Genomic DNA, 17,712 nt, shown 5'->3' with positions numbered 1-17,712 from the left:
TTTTTAGAAATGAAACTATAGTATTGTCTGCTTAATTAAAGTTCCTAAGTCCCCTGCCATTCCACGATGAATCCTAATGCATGGCCGACTGGAGGGCTTTGAAAAGGAACCCCCCTTACCATTTTGGCAATACAAGCGCACCAAAGATCTTAATGCCTTCACTAGCTTGTTTCTGACCATTTTCGGAGCTTCTGCCTTCACCAGCTTGAACCTCACCTTTTCCAGAGCTTCTGCCTTCACCAGCTTGTTCTTCACCTTTTTTGGGGATTTTTCCTGCACTAGCCTGCACTTGACCTTTTCTGGCGCTTTTTCCTGCACTAGCTTGAACCCGGCCTTTTCTGGGGCTATTGTTTTTGTTAACCTTCACTTTTCGGCCCTGCTGTTCTTCTTCTTCCTTTTTCGCTTCAAGCCCCAGCACAATGGGCCTGACCGGTATGTGTTCCTTGTTTTTGTGTTGTGTTTTCTTGGACCTTGCCTCCTTACTGCCAGTCACCACGTCCTTCTGTGTTCCTTCCTCTTTTGGCCCTGCGTTTTCTTCGGCGAGCTTCTTGAATTCCATGAAATCTCTTCCCTTAGTTCCATCACTATGCCTTCTCTTTCTGTCTGAATTTGCTGCTGTGATTCAATGTTGATAAGAAAAGAGTGGATTAATGGGAAGTTGTAAGAAAAAAGGATTCTATTATTTTGATGGGGGACTTCTAGAATTTTTTATAACAAAACTTGCCCATGAAAGAAGTAAATGCTGTACATATACTAAAGCATAAGCCACTAATGCAATATCCCTAAACATATAACATTGCCTTAGAAATGTATACTATTGATCAGTAATCAATAAAAGTTTGTATTTGAAATATAGGTTTCTTTAATTATGTATTGATCACAAATTTTAACATTTTCAAATTAATGGCGCAACAAATCTTGAAATATTGATGATCCTATACATAATGGATAAATTATATTCAATGTTATTTACGATTGATTTCATAAATGAGGGAGAGCAACACGGGTACGTATTAGATAGATATCAATTATTCATACTAATTATTGTATATGTTAGTTTTCTTATACTTATATATGAATAACAATTACACTTTCAAAAATTAAAATTTAACTTGATTAATAATGATTATATGTTATTTATTATTATACTTATCCAAAGTATGTGAATAATTATTCATAAAAAAAATTTAAAAAAAAAAAAAAGCATGTGAGTGAAGGTGATCAAGAGCCAGATTGGGCTTTGCCCAAAAAACAGCCCAGTTTGGGCTAAGGCTGCATCTAAAAAGGTCATGCCCAAACCAGCTATTTCAAGCCAATAACATATAGCGGCTTTTCGGGCTAAAATCAAGTAGGACCAAAAATTTAATTAAAAATGGATTATTGGGTTATCTTTTGGAAAATCAGCCCAGGCTTGATTTGCTCAAGTCTATAATCTTAACTTTAGGTCATTCGATTTAATGATCTCAATTATCGATGATTTTTAATATTCCGAACTTTAACAAAAATACAACCCCTCCGGCCAATCGTTGACCACCTTCCCCTTCACTTAAACAAGAGGACCATCCTCCTTTCATAGTCGACCACCTCTCATTCCACCGCGATCGCCCTTGAAAACTACTGGACCCAACCATCAAAACCAACCCCCCTCCCCCCCCCCCTCGCGCTTAAACAACTCCTCACATTCCCTCACTGCCTAAACTCCCCCTCCCCCCCAATTTCTGCAATGCTGAGAAACCACCCTAGTGGGTGTTCTTAATGACGTTGGTCGTTGTGGTCAACAAGTTTAAAAAAAAAAAAAAAAATTTAAAAAAAAAACCATTAAATGGACTTGTTTGGCATTGTTTTTTGTTTCCAGTTTTCATTTTTTTTTAAAACAAAAAACCAAAAACAGGAAAAAAGAAAAAGGTGTTTCCACTTTTCTGTTGTCAGTTTTCAAAATTATCATGATTTTATTAAGTTTGACTAATTTTTGATTCATTATATGACATATATCATATAATTTTAAAATACAAAAAACAAAAAAACTGAAAACCACAACAATGCCAAACGAACCCTAAGTTTTTGGTTATTTGGGACCAAAGAAAGCGAATATCCCTCGAAGTTTAAAAAATAATCAAATATTAAAAGCAAATGGCCTAAATTAAGTTAAGATAATTCAAACCAACTTTTCCTAATTTTTCTTAACAATGGTGCAAGAATTTTGGACTACCTTTACCATTAATGATTCATTTAAAATCCCAAGGCCCAAATCCCCCCCCCCCCAACCCCCCAAAGAAAAAAAAAATTACATCAACATTGTTGTTGCAAGAGAAGCTAAATCCACATATAATATCTGACTAGAAGCGGTTTATTTATTATTATTTTTTAATATTTTTTTTGTGCTAGCAACGACTTTGGTCAATAATATATTTATATACATAAATTTATAAATAAAATAAAAGATATCAAGAAAAATCTAACAAGACCTCACTTGATTATTTTATTTTTTTTCCTAGAAACAAATTAGTGGTGAATAATAAGTCAAAATGAGTGGTGAGTAAAAAGAAAAAGTAAAATAAAAAGGATATTGATTAAAAAATTAGTTATTTATTTTCTACTTGAAAAAAAAAAATTTCAAATCCAAGGGCATTCTCTAAATCACTTATTCAATTTTTTTCTTTTTTTTTTGTTTTTTTTTTGTGTGTAAAAAATCATTAAATTAGAGTATCTACAAATAAAATTATGTGAAAAACCACAAATTTAAACTATTACAAGATATGTCACTAATCCTAAATCTTATTTCAAAAAAAAAAAAAAAAAGAAAAAAAATTACTAATCCCAAATCTTATTTCAAAAAAAAAAAGTAAAAAAATTACTAATCCCAAATCCTTAAAAATTATCAGAAATTTTTTAATTCTGCATCAAATGCATAAATTTTACGAATTAATTCTTTTTTGAAAAAAAAAAAACCCTAATTAGATTGAGGAATAATTAGAGAAAAAAAAATGTACACAATCTTATTGAAATAGAGAGAAATGGTAACTAGAATACTCCTTTTTGGCTCATAAGCAATGTAAAGCATAGTGAATGAATTTTACCTTAGTTTTAAATGTAGATCACTCGAATGATGGTGCTACTACAGAAATTGTATGGTATGCTGAAAAGGTTTGGAATCTAAAACCAATTGATAAATTGAGAACGACGCGATTGATTTGGAGAGTAGCGGCGACACAGTGCTAATGTTTAGGTTTAAGAAAATAAGAAAGTATGTATTATATATATATATAAAGGATATTATTTCAGTCCTCCTTAATTATAATATGGTCAATGCTTTGCTTAAATGAAAGATATTAGAAGATTGTGTTCTCACATAAAAAAGATAAATTATATACTATCCAAATGAGGATTGTTTTAAATGATTTTATATTAAAACTTTTACTTAAGACCGGTAATTTGGCCATGTATGTGTAAACGTTGAAATCTTATTGATTAAGGAAAGTTTGTTATAACGTAATTACAATAAATCAAGGGGCGTGCGAAACAATGCCAACCCCTTTGATTATTTGTATTGGGAATGCATATGCCTGATGTTCTTGGGCGCCACGAGTAGAAGTGCTCAAAATCTAATCCGTACTAGAATAATGAACCGAACCTAATCAGCTACTCTAATCTTTGGGTTAAGAAAAAAAACTTTTTTGATCTTTTATCCGCCCTAGTCTAGTCTATTACCCTTTAATAAATCGATCTTGGGCGGACCACACAGGTTTTTACTTAAATTATGATACGTTATTTGAAAATGATTAAGATAATCCTTTAAGTTGGAAAAACTTCAATTTATTATGAGCTTTTTTTTTTTTTTTAATGGACCTATAAGAAAAGACATTAAAATTTGTTTTCCCTTTATTTCTTCCTAGTTTTGCAAAATTTTATTACTTTTTTTGTATTTTCCTTTATTCTAAAACCAGTCCAGTTAGGGTTTTTGACCGATTTTCCTATCCGGTCTAAGTTTGGTCCTAGCTTAATCATTCTGGTTTTTGATTATTGAAATTCAAATTTTGGATCTTTGGCCCGGTCGGTCGGTCTAGCCCAGACTTGGATTGGTTAATAATTCAGAACATTAAGGAGGGTTGAAAATTGGTAAAAATAAATAAATAGATTTATTATTATTATTATTATATTATTATTATTATTATTTTTTTTGCTGGGGTTGTTGGCATTTGGCAGCGATTTAGGGTTGGTGGCGATGTTAAGGGACCATGAAACAATGACACAATTAGAGCCAACAATGGGAATTGAGATGTTGATAGGCCGTTGTCGAGCCTACCAAAGACAATCCTATTTTGGTCTCACTAACTAATAGCAAGGGTAAGAAAGGGTCAAACCCAAAAGAGGCGTTGAAACATCCACCGAAATACTACTGTTTAAATAAGCTAAAGTAAGACAAATTTGGGTTGGTTTTAAGTAACTTCTACTAGTTCAATTCAACTAAGGCAAGAGGAAATCAACAATATTAAGAGGAATCTAGGGCTAAGGTTATACTCTTTAACTTCATCACAAATCACAATTAGCATGCAACAATAATCAAGGTAAATTAGGGGATAAAATAGGGGAAGTCATTTAAGGCACCCAACTATTCTCTCAAGCTAGATTGAATCCTGAAAACAATCTATTCTCGTGGTTATAAGCATAATCATGATGACATAAACATTCCCTTGATTGAAAATTCCTACTCTCATGGCATTTCAAGTCAATTAAGCATAAGGAATCTAACTCAAGCTCATCTCTTAATCCTTCGTTGAGAAAGCGGTTTGGATAAATAGTCCTACCATTGGCCAAATGCAAGAACTAACAAGGAAATCACTTAATCTCAACTATTAACATATCCCACAATTACCAAATTATCACATGCAACAAGTTATTAGTGACTATATTGAGAGTTTTACCAAAACCCTAGAAATTAGACTACTCAAAATCCATGAATTAAAGTAATTAAAGATTTCAAGCAATTCATGAAAAAATTTAAACTAAGAATTAAACTAATTAACAATCTAAGCATACAAGACTTAAGCAAGTAATTAGCAACTAAGTAGAGAGAAGATAGAAGAAAATAGTAAGAAATAATTACTAAGAAGCTTCAAACTTGAATAACAATGGCGGAGTTCTTCTTTTACAATGATTTGGATTGAGATTTCCAAGCTAAGAATTAAAAGCTAACTACTTATTTGAGAGTTTTTGAAAAGATTACAAACTAATTAAGAGAAAAGCTCTAAAAACTTAGAACTACCCTACAATAATGAGCCCTAAAAGGGGTATTTATATTACCTCCAAACAAAAAGGACGGAGAAAACAAGAATTCGGGTCAATTACAGGTCTTCACGGACGTGCGAAGGTTTGACACAGACGTGCAGACATCTGCACGGCGTGCATGAAAAGCAAAACTGGGGGAGTAGCTACTGATCTGGGGCGAGGCACTATACCGTCCATATAGGCTCGATTTCAAGGTTCGTGTATAAAGAATTGCTAATACCAATAGAGTAACTATGCATAGATCCGCTAATATCAATAGAGGTTCTATGCTTAAAACCTTTAATACCATTAGAGGTTCTATATTAGTTAAAACTGCCAACAATGTTAGCGGTTTTATACTTGCAAATACCAAACCTTAAAATCGAGCCTACATGTACAGTATTGCGGGAAATAGTTTTTAAACGAATGTATATAAGGAATTAGTTTATATTATTACATTATTTTGGGAAATCCCTCACGAAAAGTGGAAGCAATTTAACAATTATTTTAAGAATTTTTTGGATAACCTGTGCATAGTAGAGATACATATACAAGTTTTACATTGTACCAACAATTCTCTTTTCATGCAAGATAATATAGATACTCTGTAAGTCTCTAATAATTTGCTAATTGAATAGTAAGACATATCTTGTTTAAAATACTTTCGTAACTTACCCTTGAGTCCTTCCATTTTATAATGTTTATCCCATTTGGCTTGTTACGGTTTTCTACTTACATTTATATATAAGCAAAAATTTACAATGCATATAATCAAACTATGAAAACTAATGAGTGTTTTGAAACTACAAATCAAGACAAATCTACAACAATATTACTTCTGATTGGTATTAGGTACGCTGGTATGATTAAGAGATTCAAGCAGACAAGATAATGTCTGCTGAAGATCTCATAATTGAGTTTATCAGCTAATCTTATCGCTCAAAGCAGCATCAAAATTATAAATCCTTTCACTTGAAACTTATAGGAGCTCACTGTTATTTCAGTGATTCATAACCACAATTACAAGTTGAAGGGAATTGAAAAATTAGTAAACCTCTGATTCCTGTCATGCTTCTCACTCTCTGCAATATCTTTCAGAGTAGTCCAGGACTTCTTCCTTTTCTTCAAAGCGCCGCAACCTTTTTCTATCTCTGCTGGGGCTGAACTAACCATAGTCTCCTCTGTTGATCTCTTCAGCCCTGGTTTTTTCCTTTTCCTCCTCTTACTATCCAATAATTTTGCACCACTCTCGGGCAATGAACTAGTTGGAGCATCTGTAAGAGAAGAACAAAAATTGCTTATTGCTGGTGCAGGTGCCTCAGTTGCCTCATCAGTCATGACCTTGCTAAAATTCACCTTGTCCCCCTTGTCAGTTATGACCTTGTTTAAATTCTCCTCGTTTGCCTTGGCAGTTATGACCTTGCTAATCTCTTCCTTGCCAATTTTGACATTGCTAATATTAGTTTTACTTTTCTTTACAGAGATTACAGATTTAGGCTTTGAAGATCTGGGCTTTGAAGGGGTTAGATCTTTCATATGTCCTTTTGGGGTTCCTCGCTTTAGATTCCGGTGCAAGCAGAAGTGGCATGTGTAAACAACGTTATTCTGTGTGGGTGTCTTAGTTTTGCTTCTCCTCTGACTCTTGGCTCGATTTTTTTCAATTCGAATCGTGCAGTTGGAGCCAGGTTGGAGAATCGTCTCACATCTGCAAAAATAGCAATAGAATTCATTAAACAAAATAACAAACTACCTCACAACAGAGGATAGTATACCCAATCACACATTCACACCATTAAACAATGCCAAGTTCTGAACAGAATTAAGCTAAAAGACCACAAGCCTACAAAAGGACAGTGCAAATGTGCAATGGTACTAACCTACCAACTACTAACTTCAGGCCCTAGGTCAACTTCCTTTGCAAAGAAACCCAACGGATAGGAAATTGCTAGAACTAACATGTTAGGATAGAAGCTGAAACAGACCCCCTCAGATGATCAATGTTTTTACCAAGAAGATTGATGCACAATATCCTACAGTATCTATAATAGTTACAGGTATTGTAACAGCCATGAACAAAAACATTTTCAACCTTTTACCTACCATGCTTCCCCAGAAGATCTGTAGCTACTGATTCAAAAATGAAGATTGACTTAGTTTATAATCCACCAGACAAATTGTCGATGCAATCAAATCATCAGATTGAGCATACTATGAATCAACAATCCAAGGCTTTGAAGTGGATGTACACTCAACTAACAACGCAACAAAAGTGATCAACACTTCATCACAATTTTTCTTTATGTCTTCACTCAAACTGAGCTTATATACATATAACTCCCTACATGCCTTCCTCCCCAGCCTAATAATAACTAATTAGTTCACCATTAGTCCATTACCTAAAGTTCCCTTCCCCTGTATCTGATGCATTACATTTTAGGTCATTGGGTAATAGAAGCAACTATTATATGAGACATTTAAAAACAGCAACACTTCTAGTCTTCTAGATCTCGCTTCTAATACCTATACATCAAACATGCTCCAAGAACCAAGATAGATAATCAAACAGCTAAACCTACACTTCACCATCTGCTGATCATATCTCTTCGAACAAACCACTTAAAAAGATGTAAATAGACAATTAGTCATTTTTACTTGGTTTTGCTTCAAAATAATATGAGCTAACTCTTTAACAAGGTGAAAATTAAATAAAGCAAACCATACACTATGTATATATAAGAGAATATAGAAGAAATGACAAATATGGTGTATGGGACTTATATTCCATTATTTGGATGATTATCAGGTTAACTTTGGGAAAGTAAGGGAATTAGAGGTCCCACTTTCCCCCTTAACTAAATCCTTCCAAAGTTGGCTATAAACCACAACAGCCCCATCACCATCTTCTTTTCCATTAATATGGTATATGAACAAGGCAATGAAATAGTTATTGTATCAGGCATAAGACGACAGTCATTGGCTTCACAACTCTTTCCTTGACCTGAGTTTCCCCACCAGCAGAAAATCATAGGTGCTTTGAGAATCTAACCATTCCGAATTTCCGATCACATCAGGAACTCATTCCCTTCCCTTTCAAACATTTACTTCCCTCATGTTTTGCATCCAAATGGGAAATTACTTATCCCTTCCCCTCACCTTTACAACAAGCCTACCTTCTATTCCCTTGACAATAGCAACTCAAACACAATCTTTATAACTTACAGAAACTCCCTAGCCAACGCATAGCCACTACCTTCAAACGCGCGTTCTATGAACTACTCTAGCATTTAACATCCTAGCTGTTAGAGGACCAACTCAACCAAAAGCTTAAACTGATGGTTGAGGCCCAAGAATATGTTTTATACTCTATCACGCCCCCTCACACGAGAGCCCGTTTGGGCTAGAAGTGTGGATGCAGCATGGGCCTCCCTCATACCTAGCGCTTAATATTCCACTTGAAAGTGGGGATGGATGAGATTCGAACCCGTGACCTTTGTATCACGCTGGCTCTGATACCATGTTAGAGGATCATCTCAACCAAAAGCTTAAACTGATGGTTGAGGCCCAGGAATATGTTTTTATACTCTATCACGCCCCCTCACACGAGAGCCCATTTGGGCTAGAAGTGTGGATGCAGCATGGGCCTTCCTCATACCCAGCGCTTAATATTCCACTTGAATGTGGGGGGTGGATGAGATTCGAACCCTTGACCTTTGTGTCACGCTGGCTCTTGATACCATGTTAAAGGACCATCTCAACCAAAAGCTTCAAAGTTCTTGAATTGTAGACACAATCTGAATAAAAACAAATACAAAGCAGATAAAACATCCTAATGAAATCAATGGGAGTCTAAGGATTCCAAACATGTTTATTGTTCTTCCCACTCACTAAACTCTTCTTGTAACCCAAAATGTTAACCAGTATTGATTGCTTGAAGCAAAAAATCAAGCAAAACTACACAAAAATTCCAATACAATTACCATTACAATCATCAATTACCGACTACAAAACCGGCCGCAACGATATTGTAAATTGCAATACAAATTACAAAGCACTAACACAGATCACAACAATCATAAAATTAACAAAGCAAATAAACAGAATCAAATAAAAAGGAATCACCTTTGGCAAGAAAAGAGAGAAGGGTCAGGGGCAATTCCCAGGGACTCCCCAAACTCAGCCAAACGACGACCAAAAAACGCACCCAAATAACCAACTGAAGGTTCATCTTTACCTCTCCCTTGCCCTAACCCAGAAGCCCATTGAGCCAAACTCTGTAAATGTTTGTGTTTTTGAACTGCTTTAGAATTGTGGGATTGTTTCTTTCCACTAGCTTCTTCTCGAAGAGTGAGAGATGTGTGAAACCCAGATGAAGAAGAAGCGCCATTCTCTCTCCCTTTACCTCGTTTACCCATCTCTGGTTCTTGAAAGGGTTTTTCCCTGGTTTGTTTGGTTGGGGAATTTCGTCGAACACTTGGTGGGCTAATTGTGTGCGCGAGTATAAGAGGATGTATCTCGTTGAAAGAAGAGGGGTGGGTTAGTTTTTTAAGTTTGTTTTAAGAAAACAAATGATTTGCACCACATCGGAAGATTAGAAGGTAGAATATTAGTTTATATAGAAGAGATAGTGATAACTAAGATTGTGTTCGTAGAAAGGAGAGATGGTTGGCATCTCCCCTGACAGGGACGGGAATGGCCTTCGGGCTTTCCTGTAACATACACATCCGGTTAAGGCTACCCACTTCGGTGGATCTTATAACCCAATTTTTTGGACCTTTTTGGAAGTCCTATGACCTTAATTATAAGTCAAACAAATTGATTCATAACTGCAACTTGCAAAGCAATTTTACGATCACACAAACAAAACAATATTCTATTTTTGTTAGTAGTAAGAATTGGAGATAGTATTAACAATTGGGAAACTAAAACTCGTTAGAAAGTTAGTATTAACAATTGGGAAACTGAAACTCGTTGGAAAGTTTTAACTAATAATTGCATGAATACACGACATGAGCTCGAAGATATAATGTCCTAGAAACTTTTGAGAATCATGAGAAGTACCTCAATGCAATAGCTTGTTGGAGCACAAATGTTGTTCGAAGGCTAAAGTTGAAGGCTATAATACATAAAAATGAACCAATTTTGTAGTTTTCAAGGCGGTGTCGAAAACTCAAATGATGGTGAGGAATGCATCAATCTAGGATTATACGTAGTAATAGATTATTCACAACTCTACACGTTCATTAAACAGATACATAAATTCTTGTGGTGACCTTAAGTCAACAACGAGACGTGTGTCAGTAATTGGCTAAATTGACAATTAGGTTGTTTGGAACCATATATGTCATTATTTGTTGTAATAAATGTTTGTTGTAAGCTTGAGTGAATAAAATTGGTGCAAATTGTAAACCGGTAACTCGGCTGTTTAATGGCAAAATGGATGGTTACACATAGCCAAGTGGACTCCCAGAGGGTATTAGGGACTATTCTAAACTTTACGGCAAATTTTATTTCTGGGCGAAAAAAAGTCAAAATATGCCAAAATTGAAGTCTAATATCCACGCATTTTGCAAAGGTTTGGAGGTTTCGGGGCCCAGTGTCGAAAAGTCTTGAAATTCTATGGGATAAATCTCGGGTTCATATAATGTCATTTGGAACCATATATGATCATTATATGTTGTTATAAATGTTCGTGGTAGGCTTAAGTTAATGAAATCAGTGCAAGTTGTAAATCGGTAAATTGACCATTTAAAGGCAAATTGGATGGTTCCACCCACCTAATTGGACTTCCGGAGAGTATTTGGGACCATAGTAAATATTCCGGCAATTTTTATTTTCGGGCGAAAAAAAGTCAAAAAATTCCAAAATTGTAGTCTAATATCCACGCTTTTTGAGAAATTTTGGAGGTTTCAAGGCCGGTGTTGAAAAGTCTTGAAATTTTAGGGAATACATCTCGGGGTCATATAATGTCATTTGGAACCATATATAATCATTATTTTTTTGTCATAAGTGTTCGTGGTAGGCTTGAGTTGATGAAATCAGTGCAAGTTGTAAACTGGTAAATTGGCCATTTAAAGACAAATTGGATGGTTCCACCCATCCAATTCGACTCCTGGAGGGTATTAGGGACCATAGTAAAAATTTCATAAATTTTAATTTCCAGGCGAAAAAAACTCAACAAATTCCAAAATTAAATCCACGCATTTTGCGAAATTTTGGAGGCTTCAGGACCCTGTGTCGAAAAGTCTTAAAATTCTAGGGGATACATCTCGCGGTCATATAATGCCGTTTGGAATCATTTTTAATCATTATATGTATGTTGTCATAAATGTTCGTGGTAGGCTTGAGTTAATGAAATCAGTGCAAGTTGTAACCCTGTAAATTGGTCGTTTAAAAGCAAATTGGATAGTTCAAATCACCTAATTGGACTCTCGGAGGGTATTAGGGACCATGGTAAACATTTCGGCAATTTTTATTTCCAGGCGAAAATAAGTCTAAAAATTCTAAAACTGAAGATTTTATCCACGCTTTTTGAGAAACTTTGGAGGTTTCAGGGCCCGGTGTTGAAAAGTCTTGAGTTTTTAGGAGATTCATCTCGGGGTCATATAATGTCGTTTGCAACTATATATGATCATTATATGTTGTCATAAATGTTCGTGGTAGGCTAGAGTTAATTAAATCGGTGCAAGTTGTAAACCGGTAAATTGGCCGTTTAAAGACGAATTGGATGGTTCCACCCACCCAATTGAACTCCCCGAAGGGTATTAGGGATCATGGTAAACATTTCGACAATTTTTATTTCCTAGCGAAAAAAAAAGTCAAAATTTTCCAATATTAAAGGCTAATATCCATGTTTTTTAGACATTTCGAATGTTTCGGGGCATGCTGTCGAAAACCAATAAGATTTTATGGGATACATCTCGGGGACATATAATGCCGTTTAGAACCATATATGATCATTATATGTTGTCATAAATGTTCATGGTAGGCTTGAATTAATAAAATCAGTGCAAGTTGTTAACCGGTAAATTGGCCATTTAAAGGCAAATTTGATGGTTCCACCCACCAAATTGGATTTTGGAGGGTATTAGGGACCATGGTAAATATTTCGGAAATTTTTATTCACGGGCGAAAAAAAAATTAAAAAAATTCCAAAATTAAAGGCAAAGATCCACGCTTTTTGAGAAATTTTGGAGATTTCTAGGCCCGATAACGAAAAGACTTAAAAATTTAGGGATGCATCTCGGGGTCATATAATGTCGTTTGGATTCATATATAATCTTTATATGTTGTCATAAATGTTTGTGGTAGACTTGAGTTTATGAAATCGGTGCAAGTAGTAAATCGGTAAATTGATCTTTTAAAGGCAAATTGGATAGTTCCACCCACCCAATTGGACTCTCGGAGGGTATTAGAGACCACGATAAACATTTTGGCAATTTTTATTTCGGGCGATAAAAAGTCAAAAAATTCAAAAATTGAACACTAATATCCACCTTTTTGAGAAATTTTGGAGTCTTCAGGGCCCGGTGTCTAAAAGTCTCTAAATTCCAAAGAATACATTTCGAGGTCATATAATTTCGTTTGGAACCATATGTGATCATTATTTTTGTCATAAATGTTCGTGGTAGGCATGAGTTAATGAAATCGATGCAAGTTGTAAACCGATAAATTGGTTGTTTAAAGGGAAATTGGATGGTTCTACCCACCCAATTGGACTCCCGGAAGGAATTACAAACCATGGTAAACATTTCGACAATTAACTTTCCGGGCGAAAAAAGTCAAAAAATTCCAAAATTGAAGGCTAATATCCACGCTTTTTAAGAAATTTCGAAGGTTTCGGGTCTTGGTGTCGATAAGAAATGAGATTTTTGGGAATACATCTCGGGGTCATATAATGTCGTTTGATACCATAAATGACCATTATATGTTGTCATAAATGTTCGTGGTAGGCTTGAGTTAATGAAATCAGTGCAAGTTGTAAACCGGTAAATTGGCCGTTTAAAGGCAAATTGGATGGTTCCACCCACCCAATTGGACTACCGGAGGGTATTAGAGACCATGGTAAACATTTTGGCAATTTTTATTTTCGGGCGAAAAAAAGTCAAAAAATTCTGAAATTGAAGGTTAATTAATATCCACGCTTTTTGAGAAAATTTTGAGGTTTTGGGGCGCGGTGTCGAAAAGGCTTGAGATTATAGGGGATAAATCTCGGGGTCATAAAATGCCGTTTGGAACCATATATGATCATTATATGTCGTCATAAGTGTGTTTTGGTAGGCTTGAGTTAATGAAATCGGTACAAGATATAAAACGGTAAATTGGCCGTTTAAAGGCAAATTGGATGATTACACCCACCCAATTGGACCCCCGGAGGGTATTTAGGGACCATGGTAAACATTTTGGCAATTTTATATACGGGCGAAAAAAGTTTAAAAATTCCAAAATTGAAGGTTAATATCACGATTTTTGAGAATTTTTGGAGGTTTCGGGGCCTAGTGTCGAAAAACCTTGATATTTTTGGGGATATATCTCGAGGTCATATAATGTCGTTTGGAACCATATATGATCATTATATGTTGCCATAAATGTTTGTGGTAGCTTGAGTTAATGAAATCGGTGCAAGTTGTAAACCGGTAAATTAGCCCTTTAATGGCAAGTTGTATGTTTCCACCCACCCAATTGGAATGACAAGGGTATTAGGGACCATGGTAAACATTTCGTCAATTTTTATTTCCGGGTGAAAAAAAGTCAAAAAATTCCAAAATTTAAGACTAATATCCATGTTTTTTAAGAAATTTTGGAGGTTTCGAAGCCTGGTGTTGGAAAGCCTTTAGATTTTAGGGGATACATCCTGGGTTTATATAATGCCATATGGAACCATATATGATCATTATATGTTGTCATAAATGTTTGTGATAGGCTAGAGTTCATGAAATTGGCGCAAGTTGTAAACCGATAAATTGGCCGTTTAAAGGCAAATTGGAAGGTTCCACCCAACTAATTGGACTCTCGGAGGGTATTAGAGACCATGGTAAACATTTCGGCAATTTTTATTTCCGGATGAAAAAAGGTAAAAAAAATTCCAAAATTTAAGGCTAATATCCATGCTTTTTGAGAAATTTTGTGGGATTCCGCCTTATTACAAATTTCAGCCCCTATACAGTTATACAGCCGATACTACTACTGTCTATCTCTTACATTCTCACTCCTTATCTGCACTCAGAATACAAAGAACAAAGGTTTAAGGCTCAAAAATGAAGGGTTTATCAAGCTTCCTTCAATAGGATAAGGTATTACATTTATACACCCTTTTTTCTCTCTTTTTCTCTTTGTCAATTTTAATGGCTGCTCCTCTCACCATGTCTATGGATCTTCATTATAATATGAATATTTCAAATATTTCTGAACCCAAACACCCCAATTTCTTCCCCAAAATTTCCAGATACCCAATTAGAAAATCCACCATTTTCTGCAATTCTTCTAAATCCCCTCCAAATTTGGAAGAACCCCAGAAAAATTCTTCACTTTCTGACCAACTTAAGCCTCTTTCTAAAACAATTTTATCAGAAAACGCTAAAGAACAAGCTCAACTTCTCATTAAACCGCCCAAATCTACTTGGGTCAATCCCACTAAACCTAAGCCTTCTGTTCTTTCTCTGCAACGCCAAAAACGCTCTCCTTATTCATTTAATCCCCAAATTAGGGACCTTAAGTTTTTTGCCAAGAAGCTTAATGATTCTGATTACACTTCTGATGAAGCTTTCTTTTCAATTCTTGAAGAAATCCCACATCCAGTTACTAAAGAAAACGCTCTTTTGATGCTTAATTCTCTGAAACCATGGGAAAAAGCTTTGCTTTTCTTCAATTGGGTGAAAACCCAGAATTTGTTTCCTATGGAAACTATTTATTACAATGTTACTATGAAGTCTTTGAGGTTTGGCAGGCAGTTTGGCCTTATAGAAGGTCTTGCTAATGAGATGATTGATAATGGTATCGAGCTCGATAACATTACATATTCAACGATTATTACTTGTGCTAAGAGGTGTAATCTGTTTGATAAAGCTGTGGAGTGGTTTGAGAGGATGTATAAAACTGGTGTGATGCCTGATGAGGTTACTTATTCAGCTGTTCTAGATGTGTATGCCAAGATAGGGAAGGTTGAGGAGGTCATGAGTTTGTACGAAAGAGGGAGGGCGAGCGGGTGGAAGCCTGATCATATAGCTTTTTCTGTTCTTTGTAAGATGTTTGGTGAGGCAGGGGACTATGATGGTATCAGGTTTGTATTGCAGGAGATGAAGTCTCTTGAGGTACAGCCTAATTTGATAGTTTACAATACTTTGTTAGAGGCAATGGGTAAGGCTGGAAAGCCTGGCTTGGCTCGGAGTTTATTTGAGGAAATGGTTGAATCGGGGGTTACCCCGAATGAGAAAACCCTAACAGCACTTGTCAAAGTCTATGGTAAGGCAAGGTGGAGTAAGGATGCTTTGGAGTTGTGGGAGCGAATGAGGTCTAATGGATGGCCTATGGACTTCATTCTGTATAACACATTGCTGAGTATGTGTGCAGACCTTGGATTGGAAGAGGAGGCTGAGAGGCTGTTTGAAGATATGAAACAGTCCCAGCATTGTAGACCAGATAGCTTTAGCTACACGGCAATGCTAAACGTGTATGGTAGTGGTAGGAAAGTTGATAGGGCAATGGAGTTGTTTGAGGAAATGTCGAAAAGAGGTGTTGATCTTAATGTCATGGGATTAACTTGTCTGATTCAGTGCTTAGGAAAGAGTCAGAGAATTGATGACTTGGTTAGAGTGTTTGAGGTCTCAATTAAGAGAGGTATCAGGCCAGATGATAGACTCTGTGGTTGCCTACTTTCCGTTATGTCATTCTGTGACAACACTGAAGATGCTGACTTGGTTCTTGGTTGTTTGGGAAGAGCTAACCCGAAATTGGTTTCCTTCATCAGTTTGCTAATTGAAGAGGGAACTAAATTCGAGACGTTGAAGGGAGAGTTCAAGGCTATACTAACTGATGCACAACTTGAATCTAGAAGACCCTTCTGTAATTGCCTGATTGACATCTGCAGGAAAAGAAATTTGCAAGAAAGAGCTCATGAGCTTTTGTATCTAGGAACTATTTTTGGATTGTACCCAGGTTTACACAAGAAAACCGCAGGTGAGTGGAGTTTGAATGTGCGGTCACTATCTGTGGGTGCAGCTCACACTGCTCTAGAAGAGTGGATGACAAGTCTATCGAATATTGTAGAGCGTGAAGAGGCACTGCCAGAGTTATTTTCCGCCTATACTGGTGCAGGAACTCACAAATTTTCTCAAGGTCTAGCTAGCTCATTTGCTTCCCATATAGAAGAATTGGCCGCACCATTTAGGCTTAGTGATGATAGAGTGGGTTGTTTTGTTGCAACCCGAGATGATATAGTATCATGGGCACAATCTAGGGTCCCCTCCCCAGCTTTAACAGCCTAAATTAAGAGCTAGAAGCTGTTAATATTACCTTACGTTTTGTAATATACTGGCCCTTCTGTAGGCTGCCAGAATTTTTATTGTCTTTGAAAGCCTTAGGAAGAGCATTATGTATCTCACTTTTCATTGTTGTCAATCTCCAAAATACAATTCATACGTCACACAATGGTTTTCATGAACTTTAAATGCTGCTGCTGCTGCTGCTGCTCCTCCTCTCTCTCTCTCTCTTAAGATGTGAGGATCTCTTCTTTGGCTGCCACTCTGCCAGGAATGTCATGAAGGGCTTGATTTTAAGGGCTGCCTTTTGTTTTGTCTTAGTAAAATCTATTCCCAGTAAAACTCCTTGTCTCTATTGCTTCCATCATCATAAATGCATCTCAGATTATGCATTGTATAGCAAACCACAAGTGAATGAATGTTGGCATAGATAGACATTAATTCGAGAGAAGGAAAAAAAAAAAAAAGAAAAAAGAAAAAAAGGGAGCCTTACTGCTCTTGTTTCAACTGAAACAGGAAGAATTTGAGGAACTGACAATTAGTTGCTGCATTTTTCATTATGTGGGTCTCATACTCTAGTCTCATCTCAGCTCATTAATATGCAAATCTGATACTATTATTCTAGAATCAAGGAATTATACCAATCCAACTGTGATACAACAAAAAATTATGTAATTTGTTAAGATCTGCAATTACAACCTGCTAGTCTGCTTGTAGATACTTGACTGTTAGTCTGTACTGTAAGCTTGCTACTGCTAACTATTGCCTTTTGTCAAGTATTTTTACTTTTTTTTTTAAAAAAAGAAAAAAATAGACTGCAGATAATTACTGCAAGTCAAAGATTGATGAGCAAGAGCTAGTCAGAAAGTTACCTATTACTGAAATAAAATTATAAACCCCACAGCAGAAATATTCATGCTAATGAAATTTGCTGCTTAAAAGTAAGATGCACGAAAATTGAAAACCATATAAA

General features: G+C 35.8%; 1 protein-coding gene, 1 non-coding gene and 1 pseudogene across 2 annotated transcripts; 2 read left to right on the top strand and 1 right to left on the bottom strand.

The window, feature by feature from the left end:
* Window positions 1-6,212: 6,212 nt before the first annotated feature.
* LOC145598836 (uncharacterized) lies at window positions 6,213-10,020 on the bottom strand. The gene is made up of 2 exons (XM_081655230.1): window positions 9,385-10,020; window positions 6,213-6,970 (listed from the first exon to the last, which is right to left on the bottom strand). Exons 1-2 carry the CDS (start codon window positions 9,675-9,677, stop codon window positions 6,286-6,288), a joined length of 978 nt encoding a protein of 325 aa, XP_081511356.1. The 5' UTR covers window positions 9,678-10,020; the 3' UTR covers window positions 6,213-6,285.
* LOC145599973 (U6atac minor spliceosomal RNA) lies at window positions 9,905-10,033 on the top strand. Its single transcript, XR_014104213.1, has one exon. It is a non-coding gene; the product is annotated as a U6atac minor spliceosomal RNA (small nuclear RNA).
* Window positions 10,034-14,442: 4,409 nt separating this feature from the next.
* LOC145598683 (pentatricopeptide repeat-containing protein At5g46580, chloroplastic pseudogene) lies at window positions 14,443-16,901 on the top strand (annotated as a pseudogene).
* Window positions 16,902-17,712: the final 811 nt, after the last annotated feature.

Source organism: Chenopodium album, chromosome 20 (assembly GCF_948465745.1).
Source record: "Chenopodium album chromosome 20, dcCheAlbu1.1, whole genome shotgun sequence".
Lineage (NCBI taxonomy): Eukaryota > Viridiplantae > Streptophyta > Magnoliopsida > Caryophyllales > Amaranthaceae > Chenopodium > Chenopodium album.
This window is presented reverse-complemented; position numbering and strand designations above follow the sequence as displayed.

Bases quoted from the DNA above. Each gene is read 5' to 3' on its own strand.
- LOC145598836 (XM_081655230.1), bottom strand. From the start codon at position 9,677: ATGGGTAAACGAGGTAAAGGGAGAGAGAATGGCGCTTCTTCTTCATCT. The intron at 6,971-9,384 runs GTGATTCCTTTT...CTATTTTTGCAG, and splicing joins TCTCTCTTTTCTTGCCAAAG to ATGTGAGACGATTCTCCAAC.